Source organism: Nylanderia fulva, unplaced genomic scaffold, assembly GCF_048542155.1.
Source record: "Nylanderia fulva isolate GAGA-0341 unplaced genomic scaffold, ASM4854215v1 Scaffold2, whole genome shotgun sequence".
NCBI classification, from domain to species: Eukaryota; Metazoa; Arthropoda; class Insecta; order Hymenoptera; family Formicidae; genus Nylanderia; species Nylanderia fulva.
This window is the reverse complement of record NW_028190263.1, coordinates 6,534,047-6,552,389: the sequence shown is the minus strand read 5'-3', so window position 1 is coordinate 6,552,389 and position 18,343 is coordinate 6,534,047. Positions and strand designations below refer to the sequence as shown.

At 27.1% G+C, this 18,343-nt stretch overlaps 2 protein-coding genes across 5 annotated transcripts; both read left to right on the top strand.

Annotated features, from left to right (window-relative positions):
* Window positions 1-1,420: 1,420 nt before the first annotated feature.
* Window positions 1,421-9,163, top strand: LOC114942979 (CDK5 and ABL1 enzyme substrate 2). Of its 3 annotated transcripts, XM_029318503.2 has the most exons (10): window positions 1,425-2,042; window positions 3,528-3,905; window positions 4,229-4,352; window positions 4,465-4,592; window positions 5,120-5,158; window positions 6,163-6,248; window positions 6,334-6,440; window positions 6,530-6,636; window positions 6,719-6,923; window positions 7,003-9,163. In XM_029318503.2, exons 1-10 carry the CDS (start codon window positions 1,591-1,593, stop codon window positions 7,141-7,143), a joined length of 1,767 nt encoding a protein of 588 aa, XP_029174336.1. In that variant the 5' UTR covers window positions 1,425-1,590; the 3' UTR covers window positions 7,144-9,163. The 3 variants fall into 3 exon arrangements, with proteins under 3 accessions (XP_029174338.1, XP_029174336.1, XP_029174337.1); XM_029318505.2 differs by lacking the exon at window positions 6,719-6,923 and having other exon boundaries at window positions 1,421-2,042; window positions 7,003-7,099; XM_029318504.2 differs by lacking the exon at window positions 5,120-5,158 and having other exon boundaries at window positions 1,426-2,042.
* A 1,905-nt stretch (window positions 9,164-11,068) lies between these two features.
* Window positions 11,069-18,255, top strand: LOC114942956 (piwi-like protein Siwi). Of its 2 annotated transcripts, none has more exons than XM_029318457.2 (12): window positions 11,069-11,533; window positions 12,498-12,589; window positions 14,026-14,052; window positions 14,276-14,345; window positions 14,544-14,639; window positions 14,825-15,033; window positions 15,144-15,329; window positions 15,447-15,614; window positions 16,097-16,373; window positions 16,498-16,850; window positions 16,963-17,371; window positions 17,575-18,255. In XM_029318457.2, exons 2-12 carry the CDS (start codon window positions 12,500-12,502, stop codon window positions 18,213-18,215), a joined length of 2,526 nt encoding a protein of 841 aa, XP_029174290.2. In that variant the 5' UTR covers window positions 11,069-11,533; window positions 12,498-12,499; the 3' UTR covers window positions 18,216-18,255. The 2 variants fall into 2 exon arrangements, with proteins under 2 accessions (XP_029174290.2, XP_029174291.2); XM_029318458.2 differs by lacking the exon at window positions 11,069-11,533 and adding an exon at window positions 11,575-11,731.
* Window positions 18,256-18,343: the final 88 nt, after the last annotated feature.

The following is an 18,343-nucleotide window of genomic DNA, read 5'->3' as shown; positions in this document are numbered from 1 at the left end:
TTTGAAAGATAAAAGATAAAATGTTAATTAATTGAATTTATGTTGATATTGAAAATATAATATTGATTATATCTGTTTATGCACATCTATTTTGAATACATGCATGATTTTGATCAACAAATGCTCCTTTCTTGTTTTATATATAAACAGGAGTACAGCTTATCGTTATTTTCTATTCCATTAAAAAATAAGATAAGAAACAGTTGTAAAATATATATATGCATATACAATACACGTGTCAAAAAACTGCGCAATAATATATACAATTTTCGAGTGCACAGCACAATTCCATCATTTCTTATCTAATCCAGACTATATATATATTCAAGATATATATATATATATATAAACGATTCTTAGGTATCATTCATAATGTGCGCGCGCTATTGCGATCTATATATATATATATAATTAATTATCATATAATCCAAGTTTTATTTATAATGCAGTTTTATTGCTTCAATATATTTCATTCTAATTTTAAAACATAATTTTGAATTTCCTTTCCGCTGTCTAGCCATGGAGAATGCTGTGACATAACATTCCCTTATATAAATATCTATATATATGTATACAGGGTGTCCCATTTTAATTTATCATCCCAACTTTGCAGGGAGCGGTCGTAGAAAAAAATGTTTCAGACAAAGGTTGTAGGGTTCAGAGGGAGTTATCTGATAATGATTAAATTATCAAGCCTTGTAACTCGGATAATACTTTATATTATAGTGTTTTGAAAAGCTCTTGAGCTACAATTAAGTAATATATATATATATATATATATATATATATATATATATATATATATGTATATATATATGTATATATGAGAAATAGGAATTTTAATTTAAAATTTTTATATTGACCTTTAAATGACCTTCAAACTTGACCACAAGGTCAAGCTCAAGGTCACCATCAGACGACCCTATCTGAACCCTACAACTTTTGTCTGAAACATTTTTCTCCGCGACCGCTCCCTGCAAATAATTTACGAGGGGTGATCGATTAAAATGGGACACCCTGTATACATATATATATATATATATATATATATACACTCCCCTCTACATTCGCGCTGCTCATCGCCGTGGTGGCGGGAGGATGGGTCGCGCTGTTGCGTAGTAGGTAAAGTCATACGGTAGGCAACGTGTGTTTCGTGAAGCGGCTCGTTAGAGGAAACGACATGATGATCAGCAATACCGGTTCACGTTTCTACGTGTGCTGCACGGCCGCGATTGTGATTGATGATGTTAGAACTAAGTGTATCAATAGTGACAATGCGTTGTGATCCTAGTAGTCGTCCTTGTTCGGTAAAGTCGTCGTCGTCGTCGCCGTCGTCGTCGCCGTCGTCGTCGCCGTCGCCGTCGCCGTCGTCGTCGTCGACGTCGTCGCCGTCGCCGTCGCCGTCGCCGTCGTCGTCGTCATCGTCGTCTTCGTCTTCGCCGTCGTCTTCGCCGTCGTCGTCGACGTTACCGTCGTCGTCGTCGTCGTCGACGTCGTCGTCGTCGTCATCGTCGCCATCGTCATCGGGCGCACGTTATCACTACTTAACTCGGTATTTGGCACCGGTATCCCGACACGGTTTCTCGTGGAATGGCAGCGGCCTTAAAGAAAAATTACTCACGCAGAAGATTGGCCGCCCTTACATTCCTCTCCAACATCTCTCTTGACGGCAGTCACCGGGACACCAAGCTAGCTGTCCTGTCACAAAGTGGACCGACTCACGAGCGTACGCTGAGCGATGGTCAGTCAGATCAAGAGACTATGGTGCTTGAAGCGTATCAGAATACTGACATCGGTGAGGTCTCCATGGAAGAGGTTCTAGACGGTTGCCCAGAAGAGGAGACCAATGACTTGTCGCAAAATGAAACAATAGAGCAAACCAACTCACCGCAGTTAGTGCACAAAGGCACCGATCATAACTCCTACAGTTCTGATTCGGATGGACTACTCACACCTGCTAAGGCAGCGGTTACCATGTTCTTAGAGCAGGAGAGGAATCACCTGCAATTGTCTTATGGCATGCATAGTTCGTTTAGAGAACGGTAAATGTTTGCTTTATCAGCTGTCTATTGGTTTAGATATGTGGAAAAACTTTATCTTATCTTTATACTCAAGAGTAGGTCATCACCTACGCAGAGAAAGAAGTCTGCGAGAATAAACAAATTTTCAAATAACAACAAACGAGACACTCTCCTAGAATATTCTTCCATCCTTTTTTTCAATTGTACAATCTTATCCAAAATTAAATGTTTACTTATGTTACGACTCTTTTGATAACTGTCAAACAAGTATCTTTGTTATTCTTTGTTAGATTTTTTGTTTCATTAAAGTAGATATAATTATATCGATATAATTAATAAAGTAGATATAATTGAATCGATATAATTTAACATAGTGATATTATGATATGAAGAAAGTTGATGATTTATACAGTAATAATTGAAAATATATAAACTTTATTTAATTCCTTTAAGGGTTATAATATTCTAACAATAATTGAAAATATATTTATATATTAAATATATAAATACTTTAATTTTTTTAAATATATTTTTTCACAAAACAAAATATCATTAAGATCTGAATACAAACAATTGTTGTTCTAAATGTGATAGTGTGCTTATCAAAATTAAATTACTAACTTTTTATCTTATTTTTTTAATTTATCTGCTTGAAAAGTATATTGTGATGACCTATGATAATTTCGAATAATTTATTAAATGTAAACTAGCTGCTATATATATACATATATTTAATAATATACATTATTAAATTAACTTAGTATATAAACTAACTTTAAAAGTTCAAGTAGCAAATTTTGTAATAAAATTGATATATAAACAGTATTTTGTAATAATTACTCCGTGTTATAAATATTAGAAAAATTTATAATATAAATTATATACATTTCAAAAATTTCAAATATTTGTTTGATAATAAAAAAAATGTAAATATTAAAGATATGTGAAAATCTTTGTGTTATGGTATTTCATCTGTGAAAGACGTTCTTGGTACAGATAGGATTGAATGACACTTACGGATTCAGATAACATTATCAAAAGCGTACAATATCACAAACGAAAAACATCAAGAAACTTGATTGCATTCCATTCATTGCATGCATACTAGGATATATTACATGTACAGAATGTAACATCATTTCTTCATTCAGAAATTGTTTTACAAAAATATAGATCAAATTTTAGATAATAAAAAATTTAAATATTGTGTATTTAATACACATACATACATATGAAATAAACTTAGAAAGACAAATGCGGATGATCAAAGTTTATTAAACTTTTTATTCAATCTTATATCATTTTATGAACCAGTTATAAAAATATTTAAAATTAAAAATTATAAAATGACATTTAAGTTTTTATTAATAGAAAATTAATTTTAAATTAACTATATATATAGAAATAGAATCATACAAATTCTTTTAGTATACAGTTTTTAATATATATATATTTTTTTTTATTATTATATTTGTTTTATCTTGATACAAAATTGTGCATTTTCAGAACCGGAACTACCGGAAGTGACTACTCTTTACCAGAAAGACGTGTGGGCTCTTTACAATATAAGAAGCGCATAAGTCATCAAACATCTACGCTTTCAGAAGATATTAAGCATCAATACAATAGTAGCAGCGAGAGCATCGGTTCCATACATTCGAAAGGTCAATTATCAAAACCAAAGACAAAGGCAGTGAACAGTGTGCAACCTATTTCTACAAATAGTAGCATAATACCAGAAGTTACAAAGGAATTGCGTTTGATGCAACGACCTGTGAATGACTGCAAATTTGGAGATGATAGATTGGTCTTGGTATCAAATCAGCATATACCATTTGTAGTATTTTCTGCTATTCCATATAACAAAGGACAACGTTCCAGTTGGTAAAGACTTATTTCTTCTAATACACATGAATATATATACTTTAAGACTCTAAAGTATATATATAATTTTTTTTTATTCTAAATTTCTTATTATAACTTAATTTATAATGATAATAATGAATTTATTGTGTATTAAAACTGCCTAACGTATTGATTGAGTATACAAAATTGAAAATAATCAGAATATCACTAATTTATTTGATGTTCTTTTTTTTAATAATGTATATATATATAAAATTATATTGAGAATATATACACGTATAAAATTTAATTTAATTTACAGTTCAATGAAATTCACATGGATATTACAATATTATTTACAGGTCTGAATTACGTAAAGATACAACTCGAAGAAAAAATGTATCGTCTCAAAGACCATTATCAGCAATTAATGACAGTATTGATCCATTTGGATTATTGGGTATAGAACATGCTAAAGATGGCCAGGTATGTGTGTGTGTGTATATATATATATATATAGTAGAGATATCTTATTCATTTTATCTAACTATTTGTGATAGTGAAAATGATCTCTATTAAAATAATTAATTCTGTGTAGGAAATATCTTATGGGCAATTACTTGTACCATCTAGACAATTTCAAAGGGATAAGAAATTGAATATTAATGAAACTGATGCTATGGAATTTACGCACTTTATACCTAATAAACATCACGTGGTACAAAGGTACATAACAAATATCTATTCTACTAATAATAGCTTTTTTCTTTCTTTATGTAAAATTTGACACAAACTATATAACTGAATTTATTATGTATATACACAAAAATGATATATTTTTTATGCGCTTTTAATGTATCCTTTAATTCCTTCTTTAAATTTTTAGATAAGCTTTAAGTAAACCAATGAAAATCCTTAAAAAAATGTCATAATATGTTTAATTGTTTATAATTTTCTTTATATATATAATGTTTTTAATTATCTTTATATATGATACCTATAGCTCTTATTGCATACTTGACAAATTTGTCTGTAAATATTTATCATCAAATTTTTATTGACAGTAAAATTCGATTGCTGTGTGGAACTCATTATTTAGCAAAGAATTTCTCATCTTAATAATCGTTCATAACTCATGCAGTACTATATCTAGACATCTTTTTCATCTTTTTCAGTATTATAAATAATGCGTACATGCATTCATGTATCATATATTTGTTTTATAACAAAACATATCAACCATCTTTTTGCAGGACAAAAACAATTACTTGGAATGTGGATCACAAAAAATGGTAAAAACTATTGTACAATATATATGTGTAACGAGATATATAGAAAAGCATTAGTTAGATATATAAACATACAATAATACAACATATATATGACATACAACAGACATAAGAGAGTCTACAAACTTATTTTTTTAAATCTCGTTATATTATATAATTCTGCAAAAGATGTGTTGTAAGATTCAAACATCAAGTCATTCATAATCATGTTATAAATAAAAGATATAACACTACTCTCCCTGTGTTCTAATGTATAAAAATTCAATATAGATGATATATTATAATTTTGTTTAATATTTTAACATACATATAATATGTAAAATTTTTTTAAATTAATTTCTTTTTAAATACATCAAAATTACATTATCATTATTACATGTAGTATCTAACAGTAAACACATTGTATATATTGTAAATTTTTATTATTTATATGTACTCATTTCTCAGGTCATTTCTTCAACATATTTGTATATGTATATCTTATAGAGAAAAACATACAATTTCTCATTTATATAGTAAAATACATTTTTTTACATATTGAAGAATAATTTTACTTTATGTATGTATAGAAAACGTTGTTTATATTTGCAAGTATTTTAAACATGCAGCATGTTTATATATATATATATATATATATATATATATATTTATTGTATACGTTATTTATATTATATACAATTATTATATACAAAATTTCACAAATCTCTAACACTTTTTCAATTTTTTTAATAAATTTATTTTTTTTCTTAGCAAAGGAATTAATCAGAATATTAATACATTTTTATAATAATTTTTATAATTATGTAATTTCTTTATTCAAAAATTTAATACATTTAATAATATTTTTTAATTTTTATAAATACTTCCATTATATATATATTGTTTTTTAAACTATAAATATCTATGTATAAAGAGAAATACTATAGTTCTGGAGCATATTGTATATTGCATGCCAGAAAATAAAATATGTATTTTTATATTGTATATTAATCTTTTCTTTATTTTAGGTGTCTATCTTATGATACAGCTACAAATCGGACTCACTATATAACTTCTGAGTCTCCACCTTTGTCTTTCAGTACCGATTCCAAAGGTGAGCAAAAAAATGTTTTTCTTTAAATTTTTTATCAAGTTAATGTACAATATTAATATAATTATCTTATTACATACTATTATAGTTTATGAGTGGGATGAGCAATCTGCCCAATATAATCCAAATTTACTGGACGATCCAGAACTTATTGCCGGAAAACATAGAACGCTATTAACGTTTACATCATACATGGTATATATTTTAATTAATATTTTTATACATTTGAATTAACATGTAACTCAAATACTTTTATGTATAATAATTATACTAATTATTTATAGGCATCTGTTATCGATTATGTAAGACCTTCCGATTTGAAAAAAGAGTTAAACGATAAATTCAAGGAAAAGTTTCCACATATTCAACTTACTCTCAGTAAGCTTCGCAGGTTAGTATACAATTAGTATATTATTAATATATATTCTTAACTTTTCATTTTTTCTTTTTCTACTATTATTTTTTTATTCCAGTTTGAAACGGGAAATGAGAAAAATAGCTAAATTAGAGTACGGCATTGACTTATTGACTGTTGCAATGGCTTATGTATACTTTGAGAAGCTTATTCTTCGAAATATTGTAACAAAACAAACACGCAAATTATGCGCTGGGGCTTGTTTACTTCTCGCGGCAAAATTAAATGACGTGAAGGGTGATATTCTTAAATCGCTCATTGAGGTACTTTCATATTTTGCGTTATATAATATAATGAAGTTTTTCTCTTTAGATATGCAATAATTATCCTTCCTGTTTGCAGAGAATTGAAGGTGTATTCCGTTTAAATCGCAAGGACTTAATTACATCCGAGTTTGCTGTGTTAGTAGCTTTAGAATTTGGTCTGCATCTGCCAACGTGGGAAATATTCCCTCATTATCAGCGATTGATCTATGAGTCCTGACATTCTTTCATTCTTTTTATGCAATCTCAAAATTGCATGAAAAAATCTTAGCCATAAAACATATCCGTACAGCAATGGTTTAATATGAAAGATCATATATTTCAAAGTAATGATTGAGAAAACAAGTTATAAGATTTTTATCATAATAGTTTCTGTGAGTTACCAATGTAGTACTTGCTGCATGCTGTGAATATTAATTATTTGAACATATTTAGCTTTCTCTTTAAGTATCAAATTAACGATAGTAAAGAAAAATCATATTTAACTATTGCATTATTCAAATATTTTTATTCAATAAGTACATATATATATATACACATGTAAGAAAAAGAGATTTATAAAATAGTTTATCTCTTGAGTTGTCTTTTATGAAAGATACGTCAGCGGTTTTGTGATATGCAACTTTTTCTAGATAAGAAAATGAAAATACATAGATGTATATACATAATATTTTGAGAAGTAAGTTTATTTTGATGATGGTGCATCTTTTTATATACTTTATTTTATGCATTACAATATACAGATACACAATATCTCTAATCATTTTAATTTAATAAGAATAATAGAACAATATTTCAAGCAAGATCATCTAAATAATTTTCTGTTTGAATTGTTTTAGAGGAAGGTTGTTACAAAGAAGGGTTAATTTTAAACCGTTAATTTTTTTCTTTTTAAAAACTATAAATTTATCTGAAACATTTTTCTGTTTGAATTAGAAAAATGATTTCTCATTTGTTTCTGTGCATTATCTTGTATGATTATATTGTTACATATATTACAAATCCGCTGCTATTTTGATTACATAGATTTGTTTCTTGAATAAAATAAAAATTAGTTTGTTTTGAAAAAGAACGAATCTTCACAAAAAGGTGCTGCATGTATGAAAGAATGAGCAGGAACAAACTTAATGCTTATAAAAAAAAAGTAATAGCAGAGTAATAAAATATTGAATATAGATACCAAATATATATATATATATGTATACAAAATATGAAAATAATTTAAAGAGTATATTTCTCATAAATATTAGCATAATGGTCAAAATTTAAAATAGTCTGTATTTTATGGCGCAGTGAACAATGTGAATAATACGTAATTATTTATTTTTTTGAAATAATATCTTATTAATATTCTATAATAAAAATATGATTTATTTACAATAATGATTATATTACATAACAGTATGAAAAAAGATTTAAAAATTTGATAATTTAAATTTTTCTTTTAATGGAAAATAAATTCGTGATATATTAAATTTTTTTTAATTAAAATTTCTCTTTTTATGGTGTCTATATAAATTATTTCTGCTATACAAAGAATTACTTCAAGTTCGTAATTTGCATTATAACAGATTTCTATATTTTTTTTTGATATTTAAATTAGATTTAAAAAAATCACTATTATTTTAAGTGTTATTAGAATATATTTCATTTCCTCTTTATTTTGTAACATAAATGTAAGTAGTTGTTTTTTATTATTGAGTATATATTTTATTATAAAAGTAATATGTATATATATATAACACCAGCCTTTTACTCTTTCACTTAGTTTCAAGTGTTTCAAGTCTTCTCCAATTTAACCAATTGATTAAATTGTAAATATTATAGGAAGTTAAATGTGTGTGATAAAGATAAGTTCTTGTAGCATTATAAAATAATAATCTATATCCTATATATTATATATTTTATCATTTTGTTGTATTTAAACTGAGCTATGTTTTTAGAGATTACTAATATATTACAGATTTTTCAAATTAGAATATATATAGATGTATCCCTTATTTTTAGAAAGATATTGGAAATGTGTGTCTCTTTCCGAAATGTAGTTTTATTTAAGAATTGTATTGTTTTACTTAAAAACTGACCAAGTTAAATGTGCTTAATACATAATTTTTATTTATATACTTTATACTGTAAAATCTTTCCATCGTAAATGCAAACCAGTGAGACTTAAATTGTATTTAAACTGACTTGTGTAGAGAATATGTGTTCTATGCTCAATTATATTTATCCATATAGAATTGATGTCGCTCAACTTTTTACTTATATATATGAGTTATTCTTAATTTAGAACTGTTATAATATGTTTCCTATACTCTTATATTAAATTTTATTTTCACAGATAATTATTTAAGAAACTACAAGAGCGTTATATAGTATTATTTTTTGTTATATTACTAATTTTATTACACAAATGTGCATTATTTTTGCAAATTGTCACAAAATTCTTTAAAGACAAAATAACATTAATCTGTAACGTGATAAAAATGCCACATATATGATGTATACATTATTTGTACAGTCAGCTTTAAAATTGAAAATAAACAAAAGATAGACTTTTAGCATCTCAGTCTTGTAACAACAGTCGAAACTTTGTAAGTAATTGAGTAAGTGCTTATAGAAAACTTATAAGAGATAACTGGATTATTGGCTTGAATATAAAAAATAGAATAGAATGTGTAGAGAAGATTTGATGTATATCTCTATGCAAATGTTCTGTCTAGAACTAAATATAGCGATGGGATTCTAAGTTTTATTTGTAGACTATGAAGATGATAATTTTATCACGAACTGAGAATTATATAGCCATGTTTGATCCTAAGCCTGTGATGTGAATATAGACTTTTGTGTTTGAAACTATAGTGGTAGCTCTAAACATTAGTTTTTACATAAATTTCTACAATATATATGATATCACATTTATCTTTATTTTAATATCAGAGTAGAGATATATATAATACTTTAATAATCCACTAAATTTTAAATATATTCATTAATCTAGCAGTACCTTTCCTCTTTAAAAATCAACTTTAGGCTGAAGCAACTCATTCTTATATTTTTTTGTTTGTTAAAGCAAATACTATATAGATGTATATAAAATATGTTTCACATTATGCATTTTCTCTCGACAGTGAATTTACAATAAATTATAAAATTTGTACATCTGAGCAGCTTTAGAGCTATAAAGATTCAAATATCATATTAAAATTATAAACTATAATTTGAAAATAATGAATATTTGCATTTCTTATTGATCTTTCTTAAATATTCTGATTCTTAATTGTGTATAACTCAAAAATCTAAATAAACTATTTACAAAGACATTATTTTAATATCGTCATTATTATGTTCAAAGAGAAAATGCACAATGCTTATATGTACATACATACAGAATGCGATCCATTTTACATAATACTATAATATGTCTGGAATAAACTTTTAACAGTAATAATAAGTTAATATTCTAGTACTTAGCGGTGTGTCAATTACAACAGAACATATTCTATGATAGTGTACATTTTTTATTTTCTCGCAGCAAATTTTTCTTGGAAAAAACTTATATTTTCTTTCTAATTTATATATCTATATAATTTATCATATGTCTATGTATATCAATATTGTACCAATGACATTTGAAATATATATATATATATATATACACACGTGTACATTATACACGATTATTTTCGATTTATATATTTGACTATATATATATATAATTTTTTGTCATATGTATTTATAGTATAATTAATTCTGTTTTTTATCTATTTTTCTGTTTCTTATAAGATAGAAAGACTGACATCTTTCCAAATATCTTTTAGTTTTATTATACAGAATTATTTTGGCTATATATTTATACATAATCTCATTAATTATTGTCGGATGTAAAATCTAACAATGGATTTTTTAGTCAATTCAAAACAAATTTTTCTCTAACAGATTTAATTCGTCTGGAATCGATATTTTAAATAATTAATAAAAGGATAATATATAAATAATAAATAACGGATCGATATTGTATAATGGCTTCTATTTCTGCACGCAGGACGCGGAAACGCTTATATACGTGGCAGGAAGTGAGTAGTAGCCAATTGGCGTATCGCTTTTTAATTTTTTTATAAGAGCTATCAGTTTATTGGCATCTATAAATTCCGAACGCTTGTTTTGTTTAGCGCGCGAAACGCTGCTCGTTGATTGGTCAATCCACAAGTCGCCTTCACGCGCAATTCATCCATTATTACACGCGTAATGTCCTTCCTGTCATATATTTCTTCCGTTTCTCGCGGCACATTGATCTCATATCTCGTACGAATGGCATCTCGGTCGATGAACTGTCGTAATAAATCCGTTTCGATACATTAAACAAATATCTCAACTTATTTGAAAATCCGACCAATCATGACTTTCTTCTACGATCCTTGAGTGATGATTGGCCATCGTCACGGAAGACGAAACGCAATAAAATAAAACAGACATTATACGTTACACGTTGTACGTGAAGGCCACGCGAAGCGCCGTGATTGCATGGATACAGGTGGTTTCTAGATATCTGAATAAATGTGGCATATATTGTGAAAAATCATCGTTCTGAATTCGTACAAATATATCAAGTGAGTATCCGATATATGAATATCTGAGGTAAATAAGTCTCCATCTCGAAAGCTTTCTTTTTTGTCCCGGCGATACTGCAAAGTTGCTGAAGTAAACACGTGTAGTATTACGTAAGAAAACAAATCAGGCGCGAACTGTTGAATGTATACTAAAATTGAGAACAAAAGTGTTTTGACGCGATTTTGTGATTGAGTAGAGTGAGTAGACAAATGTTTCACTAAAAAACAAGTATGGAGAATCGATTAAATCTTATTGTTAGCTTATTGGAATTAGGAATTATAGAGACGCATATATAATATATATATATATTTTTTTTATATATTAGAAGTGACTGTCAAAATATCTTATATTCTTATGTCATTCATATATGTATGTAGAAACGTATGATAAATAACTAACTCTAAAGATGAAAAATTTTTTTCTATTTTATATAAAACTATTATATATTAAAAATTAGAGACAGATTGGAATTTTATCAAATCTATTTAATTTTATGCATAACATAAATTGTTATGCGTTTTGCAGCAAGTAATGTATGATACAGAGTATCATTCTAGCTTTGTTGTTCACTGTTGAAAGAAGATAAAATGATACTCTGGGTTTATTTTTATTACTACATTGGTGAACTAATGTTTACTGGTGCAGTAAGTTAGAGTGAAACAAATTTGTGAAATACATTTGTCTCACTTTAACTTATTGCTAGTTTACCAGTGCAGCAATAAAGAACAAATCCTTTGTTTCGACTATGTTGCTTGCTGGAGAATGTTCATTGTACTCCAAGATATTATACATTAGGATATTAAGAAATCATGATTTTATAAGAGAATATTTAAAAAATTTTAATTATTGATACATGCATTTTAACATTTGTGAGAATAATTTTATATATAATAGATAAAGTATTCTAAGAACATTTTACTTTATTATTAGTGTTTTGATTTTATCAAAATTATTTAATTTAAGATATGTCCCAGCGAAGAAATAGAGATTTTGATCCCTTTGGGCCATCAACTAGTGGTGGACATCGGAAGAAACCTTACTCTAGATCAGAATCAGTAAGTTGAAAGTAACATAAGACATCATGAGAAAGAAACAATTGCATATTTTTTCTTATTTTTAAGAATAAAGTAAAATTTTAAATTGTAACTGAGCACTATTTACTTTTTATACTTCTTATTTAGTTCTTTTAAATATCTAGTATTACATTGTATTATATTTAGTAGAATATTGATAAATTATTAGTGAATATAAATATTTTGCAAAGTTAATCGTTATTTGAAGATGATAATATACTTTATTTATAAATGGTAATAATTTCGTCAACCATATCTAGCTATAAATACTATTTATTAAACTTTACGACGTTTCGGCCATGGGTTTCGGCCCTTATCAAGTGCTATAAACAATTAATATATAATTAAATTAATAATAATACAGATTAATACCAATTAGGTGCTTCAATATTAATATACCAACCTACTTAATACCGCATTATTGTAATACCACTACTTGTTTGATCTTAGGTCATGACGTGATGTAATGTCATGATAATGTGTTACGAACTAACTATATTAATATGTCAATATGGAACTATTTATATACTAGATCAGACTAAACGACCTTTATTAATTTTTCGTAGACATTGTTTAGATTGTCAGTATCTTTTTGTAACTTTATTTATATTTCACAGATTTTAATTTGCTACTTCTTAAAAATAATTATTTTTCCTAATCATTTTATATATCACAATTAAGTATGTAATCATAAAAAACGACCAATACTGGACAAATAATTTCTTTATTGAAATCAAATTAACATGACGTTTCGACCTGTGGTTTAGGTCATTTTCAAATGCAGTAATAATTGAGATGACATAACAAGTACAGCGATGAGAAAAAACTTATAACATGTCAAATATAAAAATATATAAAATTAAACGTTGTGTCTAAAAAGACGTCTCGTAAATACAGAGCGTGTTCAAATAATTACAATAATTATTTGAACACGCTCTGTATTTACGAGACGTCTTTTTAAACTTAGACACAACGTTTAATTTTATATATTTTTATATTTGACATGTTATAAGTTTTTTCTCATCGCTGTACTTGTTATGTCATCTCAATTATTACTGCATTTGAAAATGACCTAAACCACAGGTCGAAACGTCATGTTAATTTGATTTCAATAAAGAAATTATTTGTCCAGTATTGGTCGTTTTTTATGATTACATACTTAATTGTGGTTTACATTTATACTGGCGGATTGATACATCATACCAAATCAATTAAGACAAGTTTTAATCATTTTATATATATTTATTAAAAACAAATATTCAATGTTTAGGAAATGTATTTTCAATTAATTCTTTAATAAAACTATTATTTATTATCTATAAGAGAAAAGAAGCATGTGAATAATATATATAAATATATATAAAATTGCATTCCTTAATTGTATTTTTTTAGCTAAATATGTATGTTTTTTTTTGCAGGAATCTTCAGTGAAAAGCATAACAAAGGTTAGTATGTAATTAACAATATTAGAATAATTTAACTTTAAATATACATTGCTTTATACTTAATATTATAAATATAAATTTAAAATATATATTGCTAATGCATCCATATGCACGATAATGCAAGAAAAAAAATAAATTTAAAATATTTGTGTGTGAACATATGTCATATATTTTTTTAATTTTTCTTATATACATTTTTATTTTTATTATTTTTTTTTAATAGAGCCATGAAAGTGATGCAAGTACTTCTACACATTCACAACAACCTACTGAACCAGTACAAATTAAAAAAGGTATTTTATTTTTTAATCTCTTATATTTCTTGATCTTGATGTCTTCTAATTGTCAATTTTATGAGTGACGGGTTTTATAGTTTTAATAAATGTAAAAAAAATAAAGTTTTTCGAAATATATATTAAAGATCCGCGCGAAATAAAATTATATATTTTTAATTTGACAACAATATTTTAAAAAACTATAATTATTTATAGAAGGTGGAGATGTTGGTCCAGTACAAGAAACACGCGGTCGACGTAAGATGGAATCTATTTATGTTACCAGACCACCTGATTTAAAAACTAAAAGTGGTTAGTATAAGTCTTTAAAGCAATTTATATGTTATTAATTAATTATAATTAAAGAATCAATTTTTAATTTTGTTTACAATTTTAATATACCATATATACAAAATGAACTTATTTATATATAAGAAGTTACTAGTATTTATATTTTTCTTTGTAATGTTTAATCTTTTATTTCTATGAATTTACAGGAACGTCTGGACGTCCTATAATGTTGCAATCAAATCACTTCAAAGTTCCTACAGTACCTAATTGGAGCCTTTATAAATATCGAGTTGATTTTGAACCAGAAGAAAGTCGAACATTTATTCGAAAAGGTTTGCTTAAACTTCATAAAGAAAGAGTTGGTGCATATATTTTTGATGGTACAGTTTTGTATACTAGTTGCCGTATACCAGACGTAAGTATAATACTTAGTATATTTTATATTATTATTCGGATAAATAGAATATTAATACAATAAATAATTAAATAGAATATGATTAAAATATTTTTATAAATAAATTTTAGAAAGTGGAACTGGTATCAACTAGAAAATCCGATGAGACACCTGTTAAAATCATTATTCGTTTAGTTGGAGACATGAAGCGGGATGATCCGCATTATATACAATTTTTTAATATAATAATGAGAAAATGCTTAGAATATTTAAAATTACAACTGGTGGGCCGTGATTATTACGACGCTAGAAATAAGGTTAATAAAAATGTATACTGATATATTTATATTTTTAATAAAAATTCAATAATTGTTATATCATTTTTATATTATATATATTTTTTATATAATAATGATTGTATATATGTTTTATAGGTTAGCATACCTCAGTTTAGACTAGAATTGTGGCCTGGTTATGTTACATCTATCAGACAATATGAAAATAGCATTCTAATGTGTGCTGAAATCACCCATAAAGTAATGCGTCAAGAAACTTTGTTAGATATATTACGTGATGGCTACAGACGCGGTCATGATTATAAGGTAAGATAAACATCAACCTTTTTATTTTTATGCTTTATATTTTTATATTTTGTTCTATATACAATATAGAAGACATGTACAAGACAATATACAAGATATAATTTAACATGCAAAATATACTCTTTTCTTCAGGAATAAATCTGAACTTATCTTACAATGTTGACATTGTAAAACAAAATGAAAATCCATCTAAATATATAATTTATTTCACTTTGTTTATGAGTAATCAAATTTAAAAATTAATATATGCGCACTCATCATTTTCATGTATGCTAAACATGTAAAGTAAAAGAAATAATATATAAAAAAAGATTTGTTTATGCACATTTAATCTATTTGGATAATGTTAATCTGATATTCAACTAAAATTTTTGCATAAACACTGATTACTAAATTATGTATTATTATTTAACATTATCTTACAAATTTATATATTCTGGAAATAATAAGGTTAAATATATATATATATAATAAATTTTCAGAAAGAATTCTGCAACAATGTGATTGGAATTATGGTACTTACGGATTATAATAATCATACATATCGTATTGAAGATGTGGATTTTGATACAAGTCCTTCTTCAACATTTATGAAATCTGGCCAAAGTATTACTTATCAAAGCTATTACAAAGATAAATATAAAATCACAATAACAGATGCCACACAACCAATGTTAGTGACAAGATCAAAACCAAAGGCAAGAAATGCTGGTCAAGGAGACTTGGTTTATTTAGTTCCTGAATTGTGTCGTGCTACAGGTATGTTGTATGAATTGTTTTGCGACACTATTAACGCAGAAATTTTTTTATCAGTAAATAAATATATAATATTCTTATGTTTTTTAATAAATTTTTTGTGCATTAATGCAATTGTTTGTTATAGGTCTAACTGATAATATGAGAGAAAATGTTTACCTTATGAGAGAATTAGCTACGCATACTCGTGTCACAGCTGCAGCTCGAGTTGAGAAATTGTTAAGGTTTAACAACACACTTCGTCAGGTGGAAAAAGTTACAGAAGAACTCAACAGCTGGAATTTGCGATTAGAGAACAATTTACTTGATGTTCCTGCTCGTATATTACCTGGCGAAAAACTTGTATTTGGTCGTAATAGCAGGATTCCCTGTTTCAATGGAGATTGGACGAGGCCAATGCAGCAAGCACATATGTATCAACCTAGAGAATTGAGAAACTGGGTATTAATTATAAACCAACGAGATCAACGATCTTTACAGGTGAATAATTATATATAGAAACTTAAATATATAAGGGATAATATAAGAAGTATAAATCAAATAGATTTATATTTTTTAAATATAAAATATCTTCATTTTGTTAATTTTGCAGCCATTTTTATCAAATTTAAGTACAGTGTCGTGTGGAATATCATTCAACATTATGCCGCCGCGTGTACATCAAATATACGATGACAAGTCAAGTAGAAATGCCGAAACTCTCGAGGACATTCTTAGCAAGAATAGTCCGGATTTAATACTCTGTGTAGTGAGCAATAATCGCAGTGATCGTTATGCAGCAATTAAGAAGAAATGTTGTGTAGATAGACCTGTACCATCGCAAGTTATTTTGCAAAAAAATTTATGCGGAAAAAATGCTCTGACTATTGCTACGAAAGTAGCAATACAGATGAACTGTAAATTGGGCGGTGCACCTTGGCACATTGAAAACTCAATAAAAGGATTAATGACTATTGGTTTCGATATATGTCACGATTCAAATACTAAGGGCAGAAATTTTCGTAAGTATCGATTATTTAAATATTGTTTTAAGAAATGTGCTTTTAATTTTAATATTCAGATAATAATTCTACATGTAATATTAATAGCTTATTCTTTTACTGTATACTCTAAATTTCATATATTTGTTCTGTATAACGTTTCGCTTAATCATAAATTTTAAATGCATATAAATAATTTTATATGTCGATTTTTTTTATTACAGTGGCTATGGTGGCAACTGTCGATCAAACGCTGACGCGATATTTTAGCACTATTACTTTATATCACAGCAGTGAAGAGCTTATAGAACAACTCTGTGCACATGTGTCCAAAGCTGTGCAAGCTTATCGCATGCATAATAAGGCTTTACCCATGCACCTTGTAATTTATCGCGACGGAGTCAGCGACGGTCAAATACCGTATGTTTATGAAAATGAAGTACCAAGTCTGAAAAAGAAGCTTGAAGAATTATACTACGGTCCGAATTTCAAGTTGGTATTTGTAATTGTATCAAAACGAATTAACATTCGACTTTTTAATAACAGAAATAATCCTTCGATTGGTACAATCGTTGATGATGTTATAACTAGTCCGTTTAAATATGATTTTTTCCTTGTTTCTCAAAATATTAGACAAGGTACAGTTTCGCCAACCTCGTACAACATTATTTTCGATAATAGTGGTTTAGGGCCAGACAAAATACAAACTCTAACGTACAAATTAACTCATATGTATTATAATTGCTCAAGTACCGTTCGTGTACCCGCGCCTTGCCATTATGCGCAAAAGCTATCGTTCTTAGTGGGACGAGTACTTCATCGACCTCCAAGTACACAGTTAGAAAATAAACTATTTTTCTTGTAATGTATTACAAGTGTGATATAAAGCTAATTTTTCTTCAGAATGACTTCGAATATATTAAACTTATTTTTTATTTATGTGTGATCTTTGTGTGTTATAAATTAAATAATTACATGTCGTATTAATGCAGG

Coding starts and splice junctions, on each gene's coding strand:
- LOC114942956 (XM_029318457.2), top strand. CDS start 12,500: ATGTCCCAGCGAAGAAATAGAGATTTTGATCCCTTTGGGCCATCAACT. Junction 15,330..15,446: donor ATTACGACGCTAGAAATAAG/GTTAATAAAAAT, acceptor TATGTTTTATAG/GTTAGCATACCTCAGTTTAG. Junction 16,374..16,497: donor TGAATTGTGTCGTGCTACAG/GTATGTTGTATG, acceptor TGTTTGTTATAG/GTCTAACTGATAATATGAGA.
- LOC114942979 (XM_029318503.2), top strand. CDS start 1,591: ATGGCAGCGGCCTTAAAGAAAAATTACTCACGCAGAAGATTGGCCGCC. Junction 2,043..3,527: donor CATAGTTCGTTTAGAGAACG/GTAAATGTTTGC, acceptor GTGCATTTTCAG/AACCGGAACTACCGGAAGTG. Junction 3,906..4,228: donor AAAGGACAACGTTCCAGTTG/GTAAAGACTTAT, acceptor TATTATTTACAG/GTCTGAATTACGTAAAGATA.